The sequence below is a fragment of the Elephas maximus genome, chromosome 6, assembly GCF_024166365.1.
Source record: "Elephas maximus indicus isolate mEleMax1 chromosome 6, mEleMax1 primary haplotype, whole genome shotgun sequence".
NCBI classification, from domain to species: Eukaryota; Metazoa; Chordata; class Mammalia; order Proboscidea; family Elephantidae; genus Elephas; species Elephas maximus.
This window is the reverse complement of record NC_064824.1, coordinates 76953803-76979538: the sequence shown is the minus strand read 5'-3', so window position 1 is coordinate 76979538 and position 25736 is coordinate 76953803. Positions and strand designations below refer to the sequence as shown.

The 25736-nt window shown below is 35.8% G+C and overlaps 1 protein-coding gene across 1 annotated transcript in view; it reads left to right on the top strand.

Annotated features, from left to right (window-relative positions):
• The window catches only part of TTN (titin), a 275933-nt gene that overhangs the window by 125567 nt on the left and 124630 nt on the right, over positions 1-25736 (top strand). The window contains exons 132-175 of the mRNA XM_049887553.1: positions 79-156; positions 370-444; positions 650-742; positions 1495-1599; positions 1795-2043; positions 2256-2345; positions 2552-2629; positions 3128-3211; positions 3477-3560; positions 4076-4159; positions 4347-4646; positions 4960-5037; positions 6130-6204; positions 6371-6454; positions 6984-7058; positions 7684-7776; positions 8604-8681; positions 9610-9678; positions 9825-9944; positions 10087-10374; positions 11228-11308; positions 12106-12183; positions 12728-12811; positions 19720-19806; positions 21355-21438; positions 21548-21631; positions 21740-21823; positions 21935-22018; positions 22128-22211; positions 22321-22404; positions 22513-22596; positions 22709-22792; positions 22902-22985; positions 23097-23180; positions 23292-23375; positions 23487-23570; positions 23682-23765; positions 23873-23956; positions 24039-24122; positions 24249-24332; positions 24469-24552; positions 24684-24767; positions 24899-24976; positions 25384-25467. Coding sequence (XP_049743510.1) covers positions 79-156; positions 370-444; positions 650-742; positions 1495-1599; positions 1795-2043; positions 2256-2345; positions 2552-2629; positions 3128-3211; positions 3477-3560; positions 4076-4159; positions 4347-4646; positions 4960-5037; positions 6130-6204; positions 6371-6454; positions 6984-7058; positions 7684-7776; positions 8604-8681; positions 9610-9678; positions 9825-9944; positions 10087-10374; positions 11228-11308; positions 12106-12183; positions 12728-12811; positions 19720-19806; positions 21355-21438; positions 21548-21631; positions 21740-21823; positions 21935-22018; positions 22128-22211; positions 22321-22404; positions 22513-22596; positions 22709-22792; positions 22902-22985; positions 23097-23180; positions 23292-23375; positions 23487-23570; positions 23682-23765; positions 23873-23956; positions 24039-24122; positions 24249-24332; positions 24469-24552; positions 24684-24767; positions 24899-24976; positions 25384-25467 — 4284 coding nt within the window. The remainder of the gene's footprint in view (positions 1-78; positions 157-369; positions 445-649; positions 743-1494; positions 1600-1794; positions 2044-2255; positions 2346-2551; positions 2630-3127; positions 3212-3476; positions 3561-4075; positions 4160-4346; positions 4647-4959; positions 5038-6129; positions 6205-6370; positions 6455-6983; positions 7059-7683; positions 7777-8603; positions 8682-9609; positions 9679-9824; positions 9945-10086; positions 10375-11227; positions 11309-12105; positions 12184-12727; positions 12812-19719; positions 19807-21354; positions 21439-21547; positions 21632-21739; positions 21824-21934; positions 22019-22127; positions 22212-22320; positions 22405-22512; positions 22597-22708; positions 22793-22901; positions 22986-23096; positions 23181-23291; positions 23376-23486; positions 23571-23681; positions 23766-23872; positions 23957-24038; positions 24123-24248; positions 24333-24468; positions 24553-24683; positions 24768-24898; positions 24977-25383; positions 25468-25736) is intronic.

Below are 25736 nucleotides of genomic sequence, written 5' to 3'. Positions count from 1 at the left end.
TTTTATTCAATTTAAGAAATACAGTTTCTGATTTATGTTCAAAATCCTAACATTAAATACCTTGTCGTATTTTTAAAGAACCTGAGAAGCCTATCCCAGTAAAACCTGTCCAAGAAGAACCAGTTCCCATAAAACCAAAGGCCCCACCAGCTAAAGGTAGAGTGAGAAAAACATCATCAGTTGCAAGACATCTGTGTTTCTTCCACGTCTGTCCTACTGTAAATACTGTTGAAGTGACAGTGTTCAAATTGTGGGGTTTTTTAGTGGGGGTATATTATGTTGTATGTCATATTTCTTAACTTGTTTTTCTTCTCACTCTTGAGAAATCTGGTTCAGGTTCTTAAATCTCTTAATATTGATATTTCCAAGTGCTGAAGAAAGCTGTCCCTGAAGAAAAAGTACCAGTGCCCATTACTAAGAAAATCAAACCTCCACCACCCAAAGGTACATTACAGAGTAATAACTACCAAAAACGTCTTTGTCACTTATGTTCTTTAAGTGTGTCCTACTGTCTCATCTGATATTCTTTGTTTTTACTGAATGGATTGTTTTGGTCCTGATTCTAACATTCACAGTTTTTCATGTATTTTTATTATACTGTATTCATGTGGTTGGTGTTAATGCTCTTTAATAATTACTATCTTTAAAGTGCCTGAGGAACCAAAGAAACTTGTTGAGGAAAAGATACATATTTCAGTTACCAAACGAGAGAAAGAACAGGTGACTGAACCAGCTGCTAAAGGTATAATCATTAATTTCACAGAGTATGATTCTTTACACTGTCTATTTTAAAATTATCGTAGCAATGTTTTGCTTTGTTTTGTTATTTTGTGCCTTTAAAATTGTTAAGAGGGTGTTAGATGTAAAAATATGTAAAATAAGACATTTATGTCACCTCTAAAAGGAAAAATTATTTCAAAATATACCCACACCCCCTCATACAATGGCTGTGTCCTGTCACAAGGCTACAATACATATAAAATAGAATGTTTGGACTATTTGGCACATTCCTGATTTACCTAATTGATATAATGATATGACAATATTAACAAGTTTGATAACTGTTTAATCATTCTAAAGTCATTTTGAAGATTTAAAAATAAAACTCAGTGTCCTGGTTTCCCCCCCGCCCCCCCCCCCCCCCCGATTTATACTAATTTTGGTTATGAAGTAACTTCCCTGAAGTTTTAGGGAATATACTTATCCAGAAGTAAATTTAACTTTTTAGTAAAGATGTTTCTTACAAACAGAAGTACACTAAGCATCATTTTCACATGTGGGTTCTGCTATCTCAGACTTAGTTAGAGTACTTCTGTCTGTTTTTATACCTATGAGGTTCATAATTCTTTACAAGGAAAATAATAAAAGTTTCTTATAGATGAACAATTGCATATCTTATCACATTAGAGGCAACTGTTTAAAGTACAACAAAGTAAGCATTGGCTGGATGGCCTGTTTCTGACAATAAAATGTCCTTATACTTAATATTTCAAGTGCCCATGAAGCCCAAGAGAGTTGTCCCAGAAGAAAAAGTACCTGTCCCTAAAAAAGAAGTAGCAGTACCTGTCCCTAAAAAGGAAGTAGCAGCACCTGTTAGAGGTACCGAACTGCCACTCATTTTAATGTGTCGCTAATGTTCTTTGGTGTTAAGTTCACACTCAGTTTTATATGTAGTTTTTTTTGTGGGAGGGTAAAGCTTGTTCTTTCTTCTGTTACAAATGGGGCCTGTGTTTTTAAGTTTCTCAATTTGTTGAGTAATTGAAAAACATCCAACTTAAGATGATATCTTTAAAGTCCCAGAAGTGCCTAAAAGACCAGAACCAGAAGAGCTCGCCTTAGCAGAGGAAGGTGTAACTGAAGTAGAGGAATATCTTGTCGAAGAAGAAGAGTACATTCATGAAGAAGAGTACGTTCATGAAGAAGAGTACGTTCATGAAGAAGAGTATGTTCATGAAGAAGAATATATTCATGAAGAAGAGTACATTCGTGAGGAAGAGGAGCTTGTAACTGAGGAAGAAGTGGTCCCAGTAATACCAGTCAAAGGTAGATTATGTTTCATGCAAAGGGATACACAGCAGCATCACTGGAATGTGGGTGCGTGAATTGGTCAGATTCTGGGGTTTATTAACACCAGTGAACAATTCTGCTTATTTTAGAAACAGGCAATTTTAGATGCTGAAGTATGATTTCTTCAGGTGCTTTTTGCATTTTATATCTTTTCTGCAACATTTCCAAAATTCTTAATATCTTTAAAGTGCCTGAGGTACCTAAGAAACCTGTTCCAGAAGAAAAGAAACCTGTTCCTGTTCCTGTTCCCAAAAAGAGGGAAGCTCCACCAGCAAAAGGTATATTGATTTCCCACCATTCATATCGTGGGTACATAAAAAAAAAAAAAAAAAATAGGACACTTAATCTGCATATAAATAGTTAAATATCTTCCGAGTACCAAACTTTTTTTTTGCATTACTATCAGTTTTAAGAAATGTTAACTGTTCTTTATGTGTATGTGTTGTTACTAGTGGTTAGAACATAACAATAAATATCTTTAAAGTGCCTGAGATTCCTAAGAAGCCAGAGGAGAAAGTTCCTGTGCCCATTCCTAAAAAAGAGAAGGCTCCACCAGCTAAAGGTACATCTTCTTAAATCATCAGTGGAATAATGTAATAATTTACTTATATGGTATAACTTGGTGAGCCATACGAGTCCTTTCCCCATGGCAATGTTAACAACATTAATGCCAGGATAAGGCTTGCCCAGCTGGTCACACAAGCATTTTACCATGTAGTCTTCTCTGAATGTTGCCATGAGAGCATGCTTATGCTTAATGTTTGGTCCCGCCTCTTTAGTGGAAAGTTCTTAGTGTTATATACATTCTTATTGCAGTACCAACATATACAAAATTATTTACCAGGCATTGTGTGTTGTCTCTATCACCAGTCTGTTTTTTCATTGTTGTGTGTGTGTGTGCGTGTACTTTTCTCCTTTGTTTTTGTAGCTGTTATTAGTATTTTCAGTCTTAAAGTGAAATTGTAAGAATATCTGTGATGCTTTGAATAAGGCTTTAAATTGCTGGGTCCCTATCTATGGGTGAAAAATGTGACACTAACCTGATTTAATATCTTTGAAGTTCCCGAAGTCCCCAAGAAACCTGTAGCAGAGGAGAAAGTACCAATACCAGTTCCTAAAAAGGTGGAAGCCCCACCTGCAAAAGGTACATGAACTTGCATTGTCATGTGGCTTTTTTGTTTCAGATTTGCATATGAGTAAAAAATTAATTGGTTTGATCATGCTTTTTAAAGAGGCAACTCTTTAATACAATTTATTTATGGGGAAAAAAGAATTTATTTTAAAAATAAAAAGCTTCTTGGAATACCATAGTCATACTTTTATTTCATTATCTTAACCTTTTTGTGATTATGCTTGGATGCCATATTTTTATGTTGTATAAAATTTTTCTCCCCATCATTTCTTTAAAGTGCCCGAGGTACCCAAGAAGCCTGTACCTGAGAAGAAGGTGCCAGTTCCTGCTCCTAAGAAAGTAGAGGCTCCACCAACTAAAGGTACATTATTTCATCATTTAAACTGCATGAAGGAAAAAATATATATATATTTTTTTATATGTTCACATACAAACTCCCTCATAATATTGCATGTTTTAAAAAATTATATATCTTAAAGACTAGACTGGACTATAAAGACATAAAAATGATACTCATGAAGAGTGTGCTTCTTAGCTTAAGTAGATACGTGAGACTAAATGGGCAACTCCTATCTGGAGGTGAGATGAGAAGGCAGAAAGGGACAAGAGCTGGTTGAATGGACACAAGAAATCTGGGGTGGGAAGGAGAAGTGTGCTGTCACATTACAGGGAGAGTGACTAGGGTCACATAACAATGTGTATACAAATTTCTATATGAGAAACTAACTTGAACAGTAAACTTTCACTTAAAGTGCAATAAAAAAATTATGTCCTGTTAGAAATACATAGCAGATATTTCATGATTTCTTTGTCAAATTCTAATGCTCTACAACATGTAAAAGAATACATTCTTAAAGACAAATAATATCTTTAAAGTGCCAGAGGTACCCAAGAAGCCCATCCCAGAAGAAAAGAAACCAACACCTGTTGCGAAAAAAGTAGAAGCTCCACCAGCCAAAGGTACATTAATCTTTAACAGAACCATGGCAAAAATGAAAACTGGCATTATATAGCCTCACTAATGACTATTAATGCTTGATGACAATTGATGCATTATGATCACAGAATATTCACTTTATGTTGTCCCATTGTTATAAATATTGTGCATATCAGTGATGCTTATATGATTGAATAAATATCTTTAAAGTGCCAAAGAAACTCGAACCAGTTCCAGTTCCTGTAGCTCTGCTTCGGGAAGAAGAACTTCCATTTGAAGAAGAAATTGCTCCTGAAGAGGAAGTTCCATCTGAGGAAGAAGAAGTTCCTCCTGAGGAAGAGGAAGTTCCTCCTGAGGAAGAAGAAGTTCCTCCTGAGGAAGAGGAAGTTCCTCCTGAGGAAGAGGAAGTTCCTCCTGAGGAAGAAGAATTTGTACCTGAGGAGGAAGTTGTACCTGAAGAAGAGGAAGTTCTTCCAGAAATTAAACCTAAGGTGCCAGTTCCTGCACCAGGTTAGCAGCTCTTCTTGGAATCTTCAAAGCCTCTTTTTTGTTGAATTTTGCCTTTCTATCTTTTTGTTTGGCTACAATTTTTCTATAATGCTTTACTCTTTATGCTGTCAACTATCTAAATCTTAGAAGACATTTCAGATATACGTATTCTGTGTGTCTGTCTACTGTAATTTCCCTGAATGTCTTTCAAATTCTGTATGAAGTGAATATTAGTTATTTGTAGTCTTATTCTGATACGTCTTTTTATCATAAATACAGTACTGTGCATATGGTTTTTAATGTCCTATAATGAAATGTTTTTAATTGTCTGAAGTGCCAAAGAAACCTGTACCAGAGAAGAAAGTCCCTGTTCTCACTCCTAAAAAAGTGGAACCTCCTCCACCAGCCAAAGGTACACATTCAAAGCTTCACCAGAAAAATTAGGGTGGAACTGATTTGTAGGGGGAAAAGAAATGTATTCATACAATGGCCATTCACATTTTTTTACTTGTAAAAATGTTCAGAGACACTGTTATCTCTTTCTTTTTGGTGGATGCAAACCAGCATTCAAGAACAAAGATGAAAGGAAGTGCCCCAAAACTGCCGCAAAAGAGCTGCCTGATTTCCTATAGTTTTATTAAACATCCTAATTTTTGCATAGACCTTTTGCAAAGCTACATTATCTACAGAAAAAAATTTACATGAAAAAATATGATGACTAGATTTTCCAAATTTAATCCTCCAACCATTTACATATAAGTGCCTTTGTAATACCAGACTGAAAAGAAAGATTAATGTATTTATCAAAACACTGGGCAATAGTATATATCTTCTGATATATACATACAAAAGGTAGCCCAGCAGGTTTTGATTTAGCATTGGCTTTGTACCTTGCTATGTTACTTTAAGGAAGTCTTTTAACCAGTCTGAGCCTCCAGTTCCTGACCCGTAAAATGGGGATAGTAATAACAGTCCTATCAGGCCCAGATGTTACTATGAAGAAAGAATAAAGTAAGATATGTAAAAGTACTCTATCTTTGAATGAATAGTATATATAGATTTAACATATTCATTCAGCTCATAGTACAGGACATAATGAACATATTTATGCCTTAGAGCTCAATAATATTTTCTACAAAAAATCAAGGCATTGCTACTTAAAATAAGCATAACCCCTCCACCAGCCTAAATAGTCATGTAATCCGGTGCCGTGATTAAACTGATCCTTTGTTGGATCTCCAGGATTCATATTCATTTTATAGTGCTTTGATAAAGGACTAGTAAAATTTCAATTTAAATGGATGAAACGGCGGCATCTGTCCTCTGATACGCAGATATGTTGCTGAACACTTGCTATATAAAACCCAATTACATCATAATGTTTGGTCTTTCAACTTGTATTATGCTTTTATTGATGTTGCATGTTGGTCTTTCTATGTGTGGACTTCTTGTTGCCTTTTTTGTCCCTGAAAATAAAATCTTATTATGAAATGTGTCTTTAAAGTGCCTGAGGTTAAGAAGAAAGTGCCAGACAAGAAAGTGGCCGTTCCCAAGAAAGAGGAAGCTCCTCCCGCGGCAGGTACTGCTCTTCCCGAGCAAATTAGACACTCACTGCCATTCCAATTCTTTCCTTCACGTGTAGAAGTAAAAATGTCCCATCTCAATACATGTTATAACATAACTTATTGCTATGTCCATTGTCTTTGTGTTTGTGAAACTGATATTGTAAAATAATATCTTTAAAGTGCCTGTGGTACCTAAGAAACCTGAACCAGAAAAGAAGGTGCCTCCTCCTGGCCTTAAGAAAGCAGTGCCACCTCCTGCCAAAGGTACATCATCCTCATTGGGATGTGTCTGCTGCAACCATGTTGAACTGTGACATTGTCTGCACAGGACATTCAACATAAACATTTGCATTGTATTGTCTGTCATTCACATTGTCACTCGTGAATCTGTTGCACCCGTGTTTGTGCTATGTCAATTTTTCCACTTTGCATTGGTATATTTTATGTTCCTTCTCTATGTATGTTGTGTCTAAAACATAAAAATATGAAAATCATATATCTTTAAAGAGCTAGAAGTAACTAAGAAACCAGTCCCTGAAGTACATATTGCTCTTCCTGAAAAACTAGAACTCTGGCAGTAAAAGATAGACTTTCTCTTTAATGGACCCTTAACCTGAAGCACAAACTTCTTTATTCTTGTCGCATTAACTAAGTCTGTGAAATGTCAATGTTTCCTGTTGTGTGTGTGTATTCTGATATTTACTCTCTTATGGTGAAAAAACAGAAAAATTGGCCTTTCTGTAGTCTTTGGCTCTTGCATTTTAAGTGCCTAAAACAATTAATATCTTTTAAGTTCCTGAGGTACCTATGAGAGTGGAAGAAAGACGAGTTGTGCTCCCTAAAGAAGAGGAAGTTGCACCAGTTGAAGGTAGATGACTTTCTAAGAAAATAGCATTTTCAAGGTCATCATTGTCTTATCGTTGTCTGATACTTGAAGGAGATAAAAACACATTTCACTTCAGAAAATAAACATGGTCAGATTCTAAAAGAAATTCTTATTTTCCTGATAGAAATTGGGTACGCAAACTAAAACCAGTTGAATCTCCTTTCTTACATATTTAGCCTGTTTGTTTATTGGTTGTTTTATGTTAATGAGAATCTTTGATGGGAAACTGTGTATTTGCTATGGGAAATTTGTCATCAAATGCCTTGGTTAGCAATTATGGGATAAATTTGTCCAAGGGAAATTTCTGAGTTAGCCTGAGTAATTGGTGCAGAAAATCTGACTTTGCCTAAGTGGCCACGTAAGCAACTTTACCTACACTTAAAAAAAAAAAGTAATAATTTAAATTCTCTCTGAAGTCCTTTATAGTTACCAAATTTTGATAAAAGCCTACCATTATAAAGATCCTTCATATTTTTTTCCGGTAGTGAGTTTTCATAGGAATTTGGAGTTACTTACTCTGATCAGACAGCCTCAATTTCAGATATATATTTTAATCTAATATTCAAAAACATTGTAAAAAATAATTTATAAAATAATCTTTTTAAAGTGTTTGAGGAACCTGAAGAGCCTATTCTGGAGGAAGAGATCATAGAAGAACCACCTAGCATAGAGGAGGTTGAGACGGTGGTGCCACCTAGAGGTACAACATCTTTTATGAATTGGATATTTAAAATATTTTGTGTTCCGTTTCTTAGAATTTGTCAAAATCTAATATTCACTGGTGTACTTTTTTTACACCATTTTAATGATAAATTGAAGATTATTACTGGAACTGGTGCCTTAAGCTATTTCCATAATAGTGAGTCCCATCCCTCCCAACTTTTTTTTTTTTTTTACTGTACTTGCAGTACAATTAAGAAAGAGAAATTACTTTTCTGTTATTGGCACTTTAATTTTCTCTGCTGAGACCCTACTGTAATACTTCTCCTTGTTTTCAGTCCTTAATTTTTCTTCAGTATTAAGGTAGGGAAAAAAATCTATTTTTGTGGTGACATTGGAGTCCCTGGGTGGTACAAGTGGTTAACACACTCGGCAGCTAACCGAAAGGTTGGAGGTTCCAGTCCTCCTAAAGGTACCTGGGAAGAAAGGCCTGATGATCTACTTCCAAAAATATCAGCCATTGAAAACCCTGTGGAGCCCAGTTCTGCTCTTGGCACACACAGGATTGTCATATATCAGAGTCAACGGCATCTGGGGGTTCTTTGGGGGGAAAGGAATTGGTTTTTTTGGATGGTGAAAGTGTTTACTTTTTAGAAAATTTTTTAACTTATTATTCCTGATTTATAAATAATATCCTTCTCACTTCTGGAGTTACTACTCCATGTATATACTTACCATTTAGGTTGCTAATATCTTTTTTTTTTAATAAATTAATGTTTTATGTTGTTTATATTTTTGGGGCATATGTTGTTGTTGTTTTGTTCATTGCATGTCATTTTTCAAAATGTCCATAAAATATCTTTTAAGTGCCTGAAGTAGTTAAAAAACCAGAACCCGAAGCACCTACTCCTGTTCCTAAAAAAGTGGAGGCTCCACCAGCTAAAGGTATCACAGATTCTGATTAATATCTTTGAGTTTCCTTTAATTTTGTTTTGAAAAGCACTGCTTTCTTATAATCATTTAAATAGCAAACACATGAAATTGATTAAGAATCATTAAAAATGAAATTCATTCTATTTCTTTAGCCTTTTTTGGAATGATAAACATGTGTATGTGTGTAATGTGAAAATGATTCTAGAAATTTCTTATTTTAAATAGCTGTGAATTGTAATATATTGGTACATTTCTCTATACTTGTATAGTTAATAATAGATCCCTCTTTCCCACATTCCATTCAGATTTTTATCCCATTATACCAATAGAGTTTTCTCACGTAATTATAATATTTTCTACTGTGTTTATTATTTTATAGGGAAAATCTGTTCTAATGGTTAAATAATAGCTATTTTAGAGAGCCTGTACGCTCTCTAAAATAGGTGTCCTAAGCATTCAAGGTTATTAGAAAATGTTTACTTCTAATTACTTTGTAATTAGGTTAGTGCTTTAGACAGTGTTCTTAAGCAATCAGATTATGCTGTCCCTATCTGGGTAGATATCTTCGGCAAATGCAATAGTGCCCAGCTGACTATGAGGCCTTCCTCAGGGCTTAAGTACTCTCTGATGGCAATCACATCAAAAAAAGTCTTCATCAAATTAAAAGCAGTAATTTGTAATCCCTGCTATTTTAAAAAAGAGAACAGCACAGGTTCTTTGCAAACATATCTTGTCCTAAGGGTATGGTTAGTACAAATGAGTGATTTGGGAGAATATCTCTATTGCCTGTAAAACTGGTGTCCAGTGGTACACAGTGACTTTTTAGACACTTTGATTATTATAATTCTCTGTTAAAAGATATGTTGATATTTCTGATGTTTTTTATTTTGTCTATTATTGAGAATTGCCAGCTAACTTAAAACACCTAATATCTTTAAAGTGCCAAAGAAAGTTCCTGAGGAAAAAGTACCTGTTCCTGTTCACAAAAAAGAGGCACCCCCAGCCAAAGGTATGTCTTTTTTAAGCTTGAACTTCCTTTGTAAATTTTCATTAAGACATTTACGTTTCATGTCTTTGTCTTGATTGATTTTGATGTCGTTTTGTCTATGAAAGCTTGCTCTTCATACTCCTAAATATTAAAACTATATTTTAAAGTGCCTGAAGTACAAAAGAAAGTCCCAGAAAAGAAAATCCCTGAAAAGAAAGTCCCAGAAAAGAAAATCCCTGAAAAGAAAGTCCCTGTGCCTAAAAGAGAAGCTGTTCTCCCAACTAAAGGTATTTTTGGAAAACATCTTTAATTTTCATGTTTTTTTTTTTATTGCATACAAGCCTTTCTTCAGATCTTTTTTTCTTTATATTTTGAACTTATATCTTGTGTGTGTAAAAAAATAATCTCTTAAAATAGATACTCTTACAGAGAGAACTGTCTTCGAAGAAAAAATACCAGTTGCCTTCCACAAAGAGGAAGTAGTAAAAGAAAGACTAGAAGTAGAAGCAAGAGTGGAAGAGTTTCTTGGAGAAGAAGAGTTCCATGAAGTTGAAGAACATTTTGAAGAAGAAGAGTTCCATGAAGTAGAAGAATTCATCAAAGTAGAAGAACATAGGGTTGAAGAAGTACACGAAGCTGAGGAAGTCCACAGGGAAATAAAAGTCTTAGAGGTTGAAGAAGTAGAAGTATATGAAGAACCTAAAGCTCCACCACAAGGTATAGGGAATTCTACAGATATTACCAACTGTTATATCTTGTTCTTTCTTTTAAAAATATATTTCATATTTAGTTTGGAATATTAGAGACTCACTTATTCTACATGATAAAATCATGAAATACTTCTGAGTTTAAACTACTTGATAAATGAATCATGTAGAGGGAACTAGGAATAGAGGGGGAGAAAAAGCTTATGAATCTTTAAAGACAAGTGTAATTTTCATAGGCAAGATAGTAATATTTGATGTCTACCTATTTATGTAAGGAAGCCACTGTATGAATTTATAGATTTTTTTTAAAATCCAACTAGGAATATTAAATGACTGTTACGGTTAGGAAAATAACTGACCAGTGTCATCTGTTGAGTGAAAAGAAAACTTTTCACTTACATATTCAGGCAAAATAACCACTGCTTTATTATATTTCAGTCAACTGTTCATCAGCTGATAATTAGCTATCAGAAGCTTCCTACATTTTATGATATTTTCATTAGAGAAATAACATTAAGGAAGTGAATGAAATGTTGATATCAGCACCTGCATTCTAGTATATTCTGAGGATAAATAAGAGCACCAATAAATTCTCTGCAATATCACTCCAGATCTTGCACAAATTAGTAATATGTATGTAATATGAAAAAATGTATGTGCCTGTGCTGAGTGTATATATATTAAATCGACAATATAGATCAAAATTACACTTTTTTGTAAAAAAAAAAAAAAGGTGTGGCATAAATTCAAAAAGTATAAATAATGAAGCATTTTGTGAGTACTCCGTTATACTAACTTTAGTAGTAGTACTCCATAATACTTCAAGAGTTCATTCTAAATCAAAAACACTAATATCTTTGAAGGGCCTGAGATATCTGAGAAAATTGTGCCTCCCAAAAAACCACCTATTAAAGTTGTTCCTCGAAAAGAACCTCCAGCTAAAGGTATTTTGAGAGGGGGGATTACTTCCTTAGCTTTATGTACCGTTACACCGTGGTTGCTTTACAAGTTTGTATTCTACTTGATGTTTCTCTTCTGTGTTTTGCATTTTGAGGATTTCTAAAACAAACTAATATCTTTAAAGTGGCTGAGGGTCCAAAGGAAGTTTTACTAACAAAGAAAGTCATTATTGTTATACCTTAAACACTCAAAACAAATATTCCCATCAATCAAATACTGTGCCCAGGTATTTTTCTTGGTACTGTTTTATTATAAATTCACTAATGTACTTGTTGATAAGCCCATGTTTTCCTATTTATCATTAATTTTATTAACCTAGTAAATATAAAAAGTAGTGACTATGTATTTAATGCCTGGGCTTTGTTCATTTTTTGTAACCTTCTTAAAATTCACAATAGAAATTAAAAAAATACTATCTAATAAATAACACAAACTTATATTTTTAAAGACCCTGAAATGTTTAAGTAAGTTATTGCTGAAGAAAAAGCACCAATTATTCTACCAAAAGAAGCAGAAATAGCACCAGCTGATGGTTTATTGTTAATTTTTCTTGTCAACTTCTTACCATTCTAACATGGAAAATCCTCGTGGACTTTTGTTGTCTTATTTGTTATCAAAATTCAACTTATCTTAAATACTGGAATGTATTTGACAAAGTGATGTTTGTGTTTTATATTGTGACTGTGTTCTATTCCGTGCTTACGTTTCTCTTATGCTGTCCTTGTTAAAAATTTTTATGAACGTTAAAAAATAAAAGAAATTATTACTATTATCTTTAAAGTACCTGAGGTACCCAAGAAAACTGTCATAGAAGAAAAAGTACGTGTTCCCGAAGAACCCAAAATTCCACCAGTGAAAGGTATCTACCTTTGGTGATTCACCACTAATCCAAAATCCCTTTTTATTCACTTACTGTGGAGAAGAGAGATCATTCACCCCTCAGTGTTACAATATGGCTGTGAATGATGTAAACTTGTATTTATAGTCTATATATTCTGTAACATAATCCTCCCTTTTGTGGCAACCCTCTGGTAACAAAGGCATGGAACTAAAAAATTGTTATTGTTTGTATTAATCTTTTTCTTATTCCATAATTAATATAAAAATATTGGCTCCTCATCTTCTAAAAATACTTCATTTTGGAAGTTATTGTCAAGAAGTTCTGGTTATTTGGAAACATCTTCCAAATGACAACAGAAATGACACTCTATCCAAAGAGCAAATCAAGGACTCAACAACAAGGCAATCTAAGAAAATGCATCGACTGTGTGTTTAGTTAATTAAATTTTAGAATTTTTGGCATGCTTTTTTTTTTTTCTTCTTGTTAGATGTCCCTTTTTCTCTTGATATTTTTTACCCAATTATTATGTTCTTAAAAATAAGACAAACCAATATCTTTAAAGTGCCTGAAGTACCCAAGAAGATTGTTCCAGAAGAAAAAGTTCGTGAAGCTCTTCCTAAAAAGCCCGAAGTTCCACCAGCCAAAGGTATACACTGATACTAATCACAACATGAGATAACACTTTGTTTAGTTATTCATGGTTTAAAGTGAGTGTGTGTGGTGTTAAATCCTTATATTTTGTTTATATTCTTAATATTTTATATTTTTCTTTATAACAATATACTAATATCTTTAAAGTTCCTGAGGTACCTAAGAAAACTATTCAAGAAGAAAAATCACCTATAGTTCTTTCTGAAGACACAGAGATATACAGTGAGTGTAGAAAAACTGGTGGTTCCCTCTGGTTTCATTGTGTTCTTAATTCACTGTATTTGTCTTCATGGTTTATAAAAGTAAATATAGTAATATCTTATAAAAGCCTAACATAGCAAAAATAATTAGCTCTCATTAAATAATTTCTGTGACTATTAGCTTCAGACAAGTCATTTGTCATTTTCCTAACCTGTTCTACGTGCAGAGGTCTTCAGCTTTGAAGCAGGTTATTTCCTCAGACAATGTGGTAACTTACTTAACTTCATAATAATATTTCAACTGATTTTGGGAAATCAAAATTCTCTGACATTATTATTTATTATTATTTGCAACAGTTGTTGGAAACACTTTGGCAATGCTGTCCATTATAGATTTACATGCCATTAAAACCTCAAAAGAATTCTCAAGCCATTTTATTGCTTTTGTGTGAAATTTATGATTAAATAAATTCAATATTGTATAATCTAAATAGTAAAAATCTCGTAAGATATTCTTCCATTTGTTTTTAATCTTAATATTTCCTCATCTGTTTAAACTCAACTTTTTGTCAACATTTTATACTAGCTGAGAAAAAAGCATATGGTCACTCTCTCCTTTGAATACCCTGAATAATACCCTTTTTATACTTGAGCTTGATGATTGTTATCAGCCAGTTTTCCTTTCTATATATATATATAAAAAAAAAAAACCTTTCTATAAAAAAAATAAATAAATTTTTTATTTTCTTCATTTACCTTATTTTCCAAATATTTATTCCAAATTTTTTCTCTACTTTCAATCCCTAAATGTTTTTCACATTCATATTAAGCTAAGAAGCTATTAATTAGATGTGGCTTTGAAAATATGAGATAACTAGGCTCCTAAAAGAGGAAAGGACTTAAGTGAATTTTCCAGAGATCAAACATAGGAGGAGATTTCTCAGTGTTCAACTCAACACCTACCCTGTTCTTTATGTACAAAATCATTTTTAAAAATAGTAGTAATCGGACAATTTTACCAATACTTTCTATAGAAAAAATGGAAGTATTAATGTAGTTCCTAGCCAGTAGATTCCTCAATTTTATTATTGTGATCATAAAGAAATGCTTAGAGTCCTGTATCAAAAAAATGGGAATAAAGTTTATTCTTTGTCAGTGTTCTTGTCACTAATTTGTGTCTATGTATTGTTGTAAATTTTGGTGAATGTGTGTTATGTGTATTCTGTATTAAATATTTCTTAATACTATCCTAATTGTACAAATACTAATATCTTTAAAGTTTATGAAACACCTGAAGAATCAGCCCCAGAAGAAAAAGTGCTTGTGACTCATCCTAAAAAGACAAAACTCAGACTAGCAAAAGGTACATAACACCAGTGATCCAGTATGAAGAAAATCTTTTTTGGCTCATTTTAAAAGCTCAATATTTCTCTTCGCCATTTATAAACATAACTATACTCATATCTTTTAAGTGCCCGAACCACCCAAGAAAGTTGTTCCAGAAGAGAAAATATACGTGACTATTCCTAAAAAGAAAGAAACACCATCAATTAAAGGTACATTTCAGTTACACCAAACTTGGGTGCATATCTTTGGCTTCAAGGCTCAAAAATTGCATGTCATATAATTTATTATGTTTATAACCTGTAAGTGTAAACCTACTAATATCTTTTAAGAGCCTGATGCAACCAGAGAAGCTCTTCCTGAGGTAAAGGTACCTGAAGCTCTTCCTGAGGTAGAGGTACCTGAAGCTCTTCCTGAGGTAGAGGTACCTGAAGCTCTTCCTGAGGTAGAGGTACCTGAAGCTCTTCCTGAGGTAGAGGTACCTGAAGCTCTTCCTGAAATTCCAGAGCATCTTCCAACTGAAGGTATACTTCTAGTCATGAAAATCTAAAGACGAAATTTTTTCTTCTTCAGTTTACGAATATGTTTTATGTACATCCTCACAATTTCTAATGTGAAAATACTAATATCTTTAAAGATCCTTTAGGCAAGGGAAACCCTGGTGGCATAGTAGTTAAGTACTATGGCTGCTAACAAAAACATCAACAGTTCAAATCCACCAGGCACAACTTGGAAACTCTGGGGCAGTTCTACTCTGTCCTATAGGGTTGCTATATGTCAGAATCGACTCGACGGCAATGGGTTTTGTCGGATACAGGCAAAACGAGGAACTCTCTACAACTTGCCCCCAAAAAGTCAAGTCCCACTCACATAATGTACAAAGATAAATAAACTATTTTAACAAAAAACTAAATTTCTATTTTAAAGTCACAATATCTGTTCATGTCCTATCTTTTTAATATGTCATGTCTTTGCCTCTTCTCAATTACAAAATACTAATATCTTTAAAGAGTTTGAAGTCACCAAGGAAGAGGTTTCAGAAGAACAAGTTCCAGTTGCTAAAAGAAGAAAATCACCACCAGCAAAAGGTACAAGCCAGAAGAAAGTCAACTTTCTTATCTCATGTTTTTAGAGTTAACTTTTTTTGTAGTTGCACTTAACACACGTAAAAATACTAATATCTTTAAAGCTCCAGAAATTACGAAGGAAGTCATTCAGAGAAGCAGTTTCCCCAAAGCAACTCTACTGGGTGTACACATGTCACTACAAGTCATTCAAGAGAAAAGTAGAGGAAAAAAGTCTTTAGCTTATACATATGGAAGATGCTTGGGCTATAAAGTTGATCTATGTGATCTCCCGGGAAAGTCTGCAAACACACTATGTGTAGATATGACACAGGTGGATTCTTTAACAGGAAAGAGTGATTACTAATTACTTAGAAAATAAAAATCAGACTAGCCAGAAAAAAAAATCTGCATGAAACCACTTATAAACATCCACATCCCTGAAATGAGATTGAATTGGATCAACACACCTCCTCAAAGCAGGAATCAGTTCCCCCAAATGAAAAGTGCCTGGCTATAGACTGCACGTCTGTAATTCAGCTCTCCGTGGGATTTAAATTTCAAGATATATCAGCTTGTAGGGATTACTTTTATATTAAATTTACTGTTAGAAACAAACATATGAATTTGAAATAACTGATTTTCCATAAGACTTAAATGATTTTAGCTGAATATGATTCAGTGTGGAGCTGTTCCACTTGTAATATTATTTCTACCACATCCACCCGTCTGAGAGCCTAATTCCAGGTAAAGATGAAACTCTGACCTAAACACTTATTTGCTTCTCTTAGAGTCTATCTTTTATTTTTATAAAGTCATACATTTTTCTCTTTTGATTTTTTTAAGTAAATCAAAAGATAAAAGTTTAAAAACATCCCGAATAACAATTTCTTCATAAATACCCATGATAATCTGTAATTTAAAGAATATCTGAACACTTTGACACCGTTTTCTCAATTTAGAATTATTTGGTTATTCTCCTCTCTCCAAACTTCAAAAACATTTACCTTTTTAATTTGCCTGAGGGTACAAAGAGAAGGCAACCCAAATAAGAAAGAAGCTGTTTGGTTCTCCTCAAACTAAAAGCTAAAGGTATATCATTAATTATGAAGAATCCATTTTTTTTTTTTTACTTAAAAGCTATTTTTCCATAATCTAATTTTCTATACATCTACCATTCCAAGAAATAGCATTATTAATATTGATAGCAAGGAGCCCTGGTGATGCAATGGTTAAGCACTCAGCTGTTGTCGAAACCTACCCAGTAGCTCCCCTGGAGAAAAGACCTGGCAGTCTGCTCCTATAAAGATTACAGCCTAGGAAACCCTACGGGGCAGTTCTACTCTGTTATGTAGGGTCTCTGTGAGTCGGAATCAGCTTGACAGCACACGACAATAATATTGATAGTGCCAGAGGTGACCAAGAAACCAGCCCCGATAATCAAGCATTCATACTGTTACTAATCAGATTGTGGAGAGGGGTGTCTTCCCGTCCAGAGCATTACTGTATGTGGAGTTAATGATTGAAAATTTTAAATGTTCTTCATAACTCCAAAGTACAATGTATTAATATCTTTAAAGTGAATCACCTCAAGCAGTTGTCTCAGAAAAGGAAACATCCATGGTTGCTCCCCCTGAAACATTACCCACTGAAGGTCTCACTCATTCTATCATTCCATCCTTCATTCATTTAATAGCATTTAGTAAGTGTCTATTATATGCAAGATGCTAGGGAGCTGGGGAATAACAAACGAAGACACATAAGATTTTGTTCCTCTCCTCAAGATCTCATCCCTCATCAAATTCTTGAAGCCTTATAGCCATAAAAATTACTTTGGTTCAGTTAATGTGATTAATGTCTCTACTGATCCTTTTAACTTCTAAATATAATACTAATATCTTCAAAGCACAGAAACTATGAAAGAAGTTACTCCTAAAATGAAAGTACCGGAAGATGTTCCTAAAGAGCCAGAACCTCTGACTATGAAAGGTGCATGTCACCTTTGAACAGATGCTGAAGAAATAACTGTCTTCCAATCTTAAAATTATGTTTTTCCTAACACTCTTTATAGCTCCTAAATGTAAACATACTAATATCTTTAAAGCACCCGAAGCTCCACAAGAAGTTCCTCTAAAAAGAAAACGTTTGTGGCTATTCCCCGCCGAAACATAAATAGCTCCTACCAAAAGTATTGGCTCAGGAAGTTCTCAATAAGAAAGGTCTGTAGTGTCACAGGAACTCTGCTAGGTACTGGAGAAGAGTGAGTAACCCCTTTAGATTTACTTAGTTGATTGGTGGGACATAGGGAGAATAGAGGGAAAGAGAACAGGCTTCTAGGAAACTACATTTGCTAACTTATTGTGGTTACTGTTTTCATTAATAATTTTAACCATTAAATGTGAAATACTAATATCTTTAAAGTGCCTGAAGCTCCTCAAGAAATTGTTCCTGCAAAGAGAGTTCCTTCCAAGAAAAGAGAACCTCCATCAGTTAAAGGTATAAGTTACCATGCCCTCAGCCTTAAGAAGAAACAGCTCTTGTAATCTTGAAAATATTTTGCTCTTCCTAGTAATCTTCGTAACATTAAATGTAAAAATACTAATTTCTTGAAGTGCCCGAAGCTCCCCAAGAAATTGTCCCTGAAAAGAAAACGCATGTGATTACTTACCGACAGCCTGAAGTCCCACCTGATGAAGGTATCCAGTGCTGGAAGTTTGGAGGGTTGGGAAAATGTCTCTTCTTGTGTATATGTTTCCTGTCTGTACTAATTCTTGTAACTCCTAAATGTAAAAAAAATATTTATATCTTTGAAGTGCCTGAAGCTCCCAAAGAAGTTGTCCCTGAAAAGAAAGTGTATCCTCCCCGAAAGCCTGAAGTTGTGCCTGTCAAAGGTACATTCTAAATGGTCCCTTCACCTGGGGTAGGGAGGTAGGGAGAAAGAAAGAACCACCTTTCTAGCTTTGAAAATTCCTTGGATTTGTAAATGTGATCCATGTGTCTGTTGACCCTGTAATTTCCAATGTAAAATTTACTAATATCTTGAAAGTGCCTGAAGCTCAGAAAGAAGTGCCCATCAAAAAGAAAGTACCAGAAGCTCCTCCCCCCAAGCCAGAAGCTCCACCTGTTACAGGTACTTGTTACCACTGATCTCAGGCTCAAGAAAAAAATGGCTCTTTATCTTAAAAATGTTTCAGTGTATCTAGTGGTCTTCATGATTTCTAAATGTAAAAATACTAATATCTTTAGTGTCTGAGGTTCCCAAAGAAGTTATCCCTGAAAAGAAAGCACCTGCAGCGTCTCCTAAAAAGCCAGAAGTCCCACCTGTTGAAGGTATCTGCCACTGATCTTAGGCTTAAGAAGATACAACTCTTCTATTCTTGAAAATGTTTGGTTCTTGTGGTCTTCATAACTCTTAAATGTGATTTTACTAATATCTTTTAAGTACCCAAGGCTCCCAAAGAAGTGGTCCCTGAAAAGAAAGTGCCTGTGGCACCTCCTAAAAAACCGGAAGCCCCACCTGCTAAAGGTATCTGTCGCTGACCTTAAGCTTAAAAAGATACAATTCTTCTGCTCTTGATTTTATTTTGTTCTTGTGGTCGTCATAACTCCTAAATGCGATTTTACTAATATCTTTTAAGTACCCGAGGCTCCCAAAAAAGTGGTCCCTGAAAAGAAAGTGCCTGTGGCACCTCCTAAAAAGCCGGAAGCTCCACTTGTTAAAGGTATCTGTCGCTGACTTTAGGTTTAAAAAGATAAAATTCTTCTGCTCTTGAACATAACTTTGTTCTTGTGGTTTTCGTAATTCCTAAATGATTTTACTAATATCTTTTAAGTACCCGAGGCTCCCAAAGAAGTGGTCCCTGAAAAGAAAGTGCCCGTGGCACCTCCTAAAAAGCCAGAAGCCCCACCAGCCGAAGGTAGTCACCCCCACGTTACTGTGTCTGATACCGTCCATTTGTCTTTACTCTATCTAACCACAAAAATACTAATATCTTTAAAGTACCCGAGGTGCTAAAGGCAGCTGTCCCAGAAAAGAAGGTGCCTGAAGTGATCCCCCCCAAACCGGAAAGTCCGCCCCCTGCAGGTAAGGTCAAAGCTATGTAAACTAGGGAAAAAGTAACTGCTATTTTAACTAGAAAATGATAAATGAAAATCCCACGACTCAGACTCAAAGGTGATCTAATTATAAAGGCAACAAATGTCTGTAACTATCTGAAAGATACTGGTGTATGATTATATGGTATTATCATGATTTATTTCTACCTTCTAAACACAAAATACTAATATCTTTCAAGTGCCTGAAGCCCCACCGGAGGAAGCTATCCTGGAAGAGAAAGTACCAGTGACTCCTTCTAAAAGGCCAGAAGCTCCACCCGCTAAAGGTATTTATCCTTATTTGTTACTGGTCACCTGGTGCAGCGAGCTGGGGAAAGGGTGTGTAGATGTGCCTGTCAGTCTTGCAAATTGTACTTGCTTGGGTAAATGTGTCGTCAGTATTCCCCCTTTAAAGCTTCTAACTAAAAGAAACTAATATCTTTGAAGTTCCTCCAGCTCCAAAAGAAGTTATACCTGAAAAGAAAGTGTCTGTGGCTGTGCCCAAAAAACCAGAAGCCCCACATGCTAAAGGTATTTATTCCCACTGCTCCACTAAGGGGAAAAAATATTGTCTTGTACTCTTAACAATCATTGTAACATATGCCTTCGCTATTCATAAATTATACAAATACTAATATCTTTCAAGTGCTTGAAGCTCCTCAGGAAGTCCCCGAAAAGAAAATTCTCAAGGCACCACCCAAAACACCAGAAGCTCCACCACTTACAGGTACATGTAAGCCCAACCTTATTATTCTGCAGCAGAAATATCTCTTCCACTCTTGAAAACAATTTTAGTTCACTGCTCTTCATTAATCTAAGTGTAAAACTACTAATATCTTTCAAGTGCCTGAAGCTCCTCAAGAAGTTGTCCCAGAAAAGAAAATTCCCAAGGCACCACGCAAAACACCAGAAGCCCCCATGGTTACAGGTACCTGTTAGCTCTGACCTCGTTCCGCAGAAGAATTCTCTCTTTTGCTATTGAAAACAATTTTAGTCCATCGTTCTTCATTAACTTAAGTATAAAACTACTAACATATTTTAAGTGATTGAAGCTCCTCAAGAAATTGTCCCAGAAGAGAAAATTCCCAAGGCACTGCCCAAAAAACCAGAAGCCTCCCTGCCCCCACACCCCCCGCCCAGTTAAAGATGCTTGTCACCCCTGTGCTGAAGAAATCTCTCTTCTGCTCTTGGAAACAATTTTATTCCATTGTTCTTGATTGATATAAGTGTGAAACTACTAATATCTTTTAAGTGCCTGAAGTTCCTCAAGAAATTGTTCCTGAAAAGAAAGTACCAGTGGAGCCTCCTAAAAAGCCAGAAGCCCCACCTGTTAAAGGTATCTGCCGCTGGCCTTAGGAATAAGAAGATATGACTCTTTCCTTCTTGAAAATATTTTCCTTTCATAGTCTTCATAACTCCTAAATGTAATTTTACTAATATCTTTTAAGTGCCTAAGGCTCCCAAAGAGGTTATCCCTGAAAAGAAAGTACCAGAGGCACCTCCTGAAAAGCCAGAAGCCTCACCTGCTGAAGGTATCTGTCACTGACCTTACGCTTAAGAAGATATAACTCTTCTCCTCTTGAAAATATTTTGTTCTCATTGCTCCATAACTCCTAAATGTGATTTACTAATATCTTTTAAGTACCTGAGGCTCCTGAAGAAGTGATCCCTGAAAAGAAAGTACCTGTGGCACCTCCTAAAAAGCCAGAAGCCCCACCTGCTAAAGGTATCTGTCACAAATCTTAGGCTTAAAAGATGTAATTCTTCTGCTCTGGAAAATATTTTGTTCTTATGTCTTCATAGCTCCTAAATATGATTTACTAATATCTTTTAAGTGCCTGAGGCTCCCAAAGAAGTGGTCCCTGAAAAGAAAGTACCTGTGGCACCTCCTAAAAAGCCAGAAGCCCCACCTGCTAAAGGTATTTGCCTCTGACATTAGGCTTAAAAGATGTAATTCTTCTGCTCTGGAAAATATTTTGTTCTTACGTCTTCATAACTCCTAAGTGTAATTTACTAATATCTTTTAAGTGCCTGAGGCTCCCAAAGAAGTGGTCCCTGAAAAGAAAGTGCCCATGGCACCTCCTAAAAAGCCAGAAGCCCCACCTGCTAAAGGTATTTGCCTCTGATCTTAGGCTTAAAAGATACAATTCTTCTCTTGAAACTTATTTTGTTCCTGTGGTTTTCATAACTCCTAAATGTAATTTACTAATATCTTTTAAGTGCCTGAGGCTCCCAAAGAAATGGTCCCTGAAAAGAAAGTGCCCGTGGCACCTCCTAAAAAGCCAGAAGCCCCACCTGCTGAAGGTATCTGTCACTGATCTTAGGCTTAAAAAGATATAATTCTTCTGCTCTGGAAAATATTTTGTTCTTATGTCTTCATAGCTCATAAATGTAATTTACTAATATCTTTTAAAGTGCCTGAGGCTCCTGAAGAAGTGGTCCCTGAAAAGGAAGTGCCTGTGGCACCTCCTAAAAAGCCAGAAGCCCCACCTGCTAAAGGTATCTGTCACTGATCTTAGGGTTAAAAGATGTAATTCTTCTCTTGAAAATTATTTTGTTTCTGTGGTTTTCATAACTCCTAAATGTGATTTTACTAATATCTTTTAAGTGCCTGAGGCTCCCAAAGAAGTGGTCCCTGAAAAGAAAGTGCCCGTGGCACCTCCTAAAAAGCCAGAAGCCCCACCTGCTGAAGGTATCTGTCACTGACCTTAGGCTTAAAAGATGTAATTCTTCTCCTCTGGAAAATATTTTGTTCTCGTCTTTATAAATCCTAAATGTGATTTTACTAATATCTTTTAAAGTACCTGAGGCTCCCGAAGAAGTGGTTCCTGAAAAGAAAGTGCCTGTGGCACCTCCTAAAAAGCCAGAAGCCCCACCTGCTAAAGGTATTTGTCACTGACCTTAGGCTTAAAAGATGTAATTCTTCTGCTCTTGAAAGTATTTTCTTGTTTTCTTCATAACTCCTAAATGGGATTTTACTGATATCTTTTAAGTGCCCAAGGCTCCCAAAGAAGTGATCCCTGAAAAGAAAGCGCCCGTGGCGCCTCCTAAAAAGCCAGAGGCCCCACCTGCTGAAGGTATCTGTCACTGACCTTAGGCTTAAAAAGATGTAGTTCTTCTGCTCTGGAAAATATTTTGCTCTTATGGTCTTCATAAATCCTAAATGTGATTTTACTGATATCTTTTAAGTACCCGAGGCTCCCAAGGAAGTGGTCCCTGAAAAGAAAGTGCCCATGGCACCTCCTAAAAAGCCAGAAGCCCCACCTGTTAAAGGTATCTGTCACTGATCTTAGGCTTAAAACATATAATTCTTCTGCTCTAGAAAATATTTTCTTCTCATGTTTTCATAAATCCTAAATGTGACTTACTAATATCTTTTAAGTGCCTGAGGCTCCCAAAGAAGTGGTCCCTGAAAAGAAAGTGCCCGTGGCACCTCCTAAAAAGCCAGAAGCCCCACCTGCTGAAGGTATCTGTCACTGACCTTACGCTTAAAAAGATGTAGTTCTTCTGCTCTGGAAACTATTTTGTTCTCATGTCTTCATAAATCCTAAATGTGATTTACTAATATCTTTTGAAGTACCTGAGGCTCCTGAAGAAGTGATCCCTGAAAAGGAAGTGCCTGTGGCACCTCCTAAAAAGCCAGAAGCCCCACCTGCTAAAGGTATTTGTCTCTGACATTAGGCTTAAAAGATGTAATTCTTCTGCTTTTGAAAATTATTTTGTTCCTGTGGTTTTCATAGCTCCTAAATGTGATTTACTAATATCTTTTAAGTGCCTGAGGCTCCCAAAGAAGTGGTCCCTGAAAAGAAAGTACCTGTGGCACCTCCTAAAAAGCCAGAAGCCCCACCTGCTAAAGGTATTTGTCTCTGACATTAGGCTTAAAAGATGTAATTCTTCTGCTTTTGAAAATTATTTTGTTCCTGTGGTTTTCATAGCTCCTAAATGTGATTTACTAATATCTTTTAAGTGCCTGAGGCTCCCAAAGAAGTGGTCCCTGAAAAGAAAGTACCCGTGGCACCTCCTAAAAAGCCAGAAGCCCCACCTGCTAAAGGTATTTGTCTCTGACATTAGGCTTAAAAGATGTAATTCTTCTGCTTTTGAAAATTATTTTGTTCCTGTGGTTTTCATAGCTCCTAAATGTGATTTACTAATATCTTTTAAGTGCCTGAGGCTCCCAAAGAAGTGGTCCCTGAAAAGAAAGTACCTGTGGCACCTCCTAAAAAACCGGAAGCCCCACCTGCTAAAGGTATTTGCCTCTGACCTTAGGCTTAAAAGATGTAATTCTTCTGCTCTGGAAAATATTCTCTTGTTTTCTTCATAACTCTAAATGTGATTTTACTGATATCTTTTAAGTGCCCGAGGCTCCCAAGGAAGTGGTCCCTGAAAAGAAAGTGCCCGTGGCACCTCCTAAAAAGCCAGAAGCCCCACCTGCTAAAGGTAGTCACCCCCACATCGCTGTGTTGATACCGTCCATTTGCCTTTATTCTGTCTAATCACAAAAATACTAATATCTTTTAAGTACCCGAGGTGCCAAAGGTCACAGTCCCTGAAAAGAAAGTTCCTGAAGTGATCCCCCCCAAACCAGAAAGTCCGCCCCCTCCAGGTAATAAAGAAATTATCTAAATTAGTATTTGAAAAAATAAATTACTCAGTGTTGTAAAAATCTTTTATGAAATATTTCATGTGCTTTAGTCAATTCTAGCATTAAAATGAGCTTGTGTCTTTAAAGTGTATGAGGAGCCTGAGGAAATTCTCGTGGAAGAACCTCCAGCTGAAGTTGTTGAAGAACCAGAGCCCCCTGCTCCTGCAAAAGGTACTTGGCCGATGCTGCTAGGATCCCTTAGCCAGTTGTTCACTCTCTTGCTTTGAAAATTCTGGGCATTGAGAGCTTTCTTAATGTTTCTCACTCATTTCCACCGCTTCTAAAACATAAATTCTAATACCTTTAGTGATAGAGCCACCTAAGAAACCTGTCCCAGAAAAGAAACCACCTGCTGTCATTGCCAAAAAACCTGAACCACCACCAGTGAAAGGTATTTCTTGCTGTTACTAACGTCCTACAGAAAAACGTGTGTCTTTAAGATGTTATGTTCTACTGTGCTACTTCACGGTTTCCCTATATTATTGATACAATGGGCTTAAACACTATTAATATCTTTTAAAGTGCCTGAGGCGCCCAAGAAAGTTGTTCCTGAAAAGAAAGTGCCTCCTGTGGCTCCCAAAAAAGCAGAAGTCCCACCTGCTAAAGGTACCTGTAGCTGTCCCCCATTCGATGGAGGCGGAAGCTGCCTCCAAATCTGAAAACGTGTTCTGTTCTTATAAATGTGATGGGTGTTTACCCGTAATCGTCATAATGTTAAAATACTAATATCTTTAAAGTGCCTGAAGTGCCAAAAGAAGTTGTTCCGGAAAAGAAAGTAGCCGTTCCCAAAAAACCGGAAGCCCCACCAGCAAAAGGTACATGTCACTAATGAGACTCTGCAGACACTCACTCACTCTTGGTCTCAAAAGTCGCCCATTATAGGAAACCCTTTGTTAACCAATCCTCTTATATTCACAACGACAAAACTGCCATTCTGGATTTTTAGGGTTTAAATGTTTTAAATAATATCGTTGATTAAAAAAAAACTGATGCTTTCTTATGGGTACTGGAAGAGCCAATAACATGGTTTGGTTATTCTTCATGGGCTACATTCTGCACCTCCCCCCCACCGCTGTGTTCGCCCAAGGATAGATCACTGACTTCGTTGTGAATTTTGTTCTTTGATCTGTTCCCTGGGTTACTTAAGATATGAACTAGATGTGGTATAAATTTCATGTATTTCTCAACTACCAAGAAGTAAAATTAACTAATATCTTTAAAGTGCCAGAGGTGCCAAAGAAGCCTGTCTTAGAAGAGAAACCAGCTGTTCCTGTTCCCAAGAAAGTGGAGCCACCTCCTCCAGAAGGTACACATAAGACCATTAATGAGCTTGCCACTTGTGACTATTTCTAATTTCAGCTTTGTTCCTATTCCTTTCTAGTTCATTATCTTGTGGTCATTTTTCCATCCTTTAATTCTTTGTCTTACCTGAACATTCTTAATTGGCTCCAATCCCAAATCTCTTTTGGGTTATCAGTCAAGAATATCTACATAGGGCAGTCAAACCAAAACCCACTGCCGTCGAGTCAGGTCCAACTCACAGCAACTCCATAGAGTTTCCAAGGCTGTAAATCT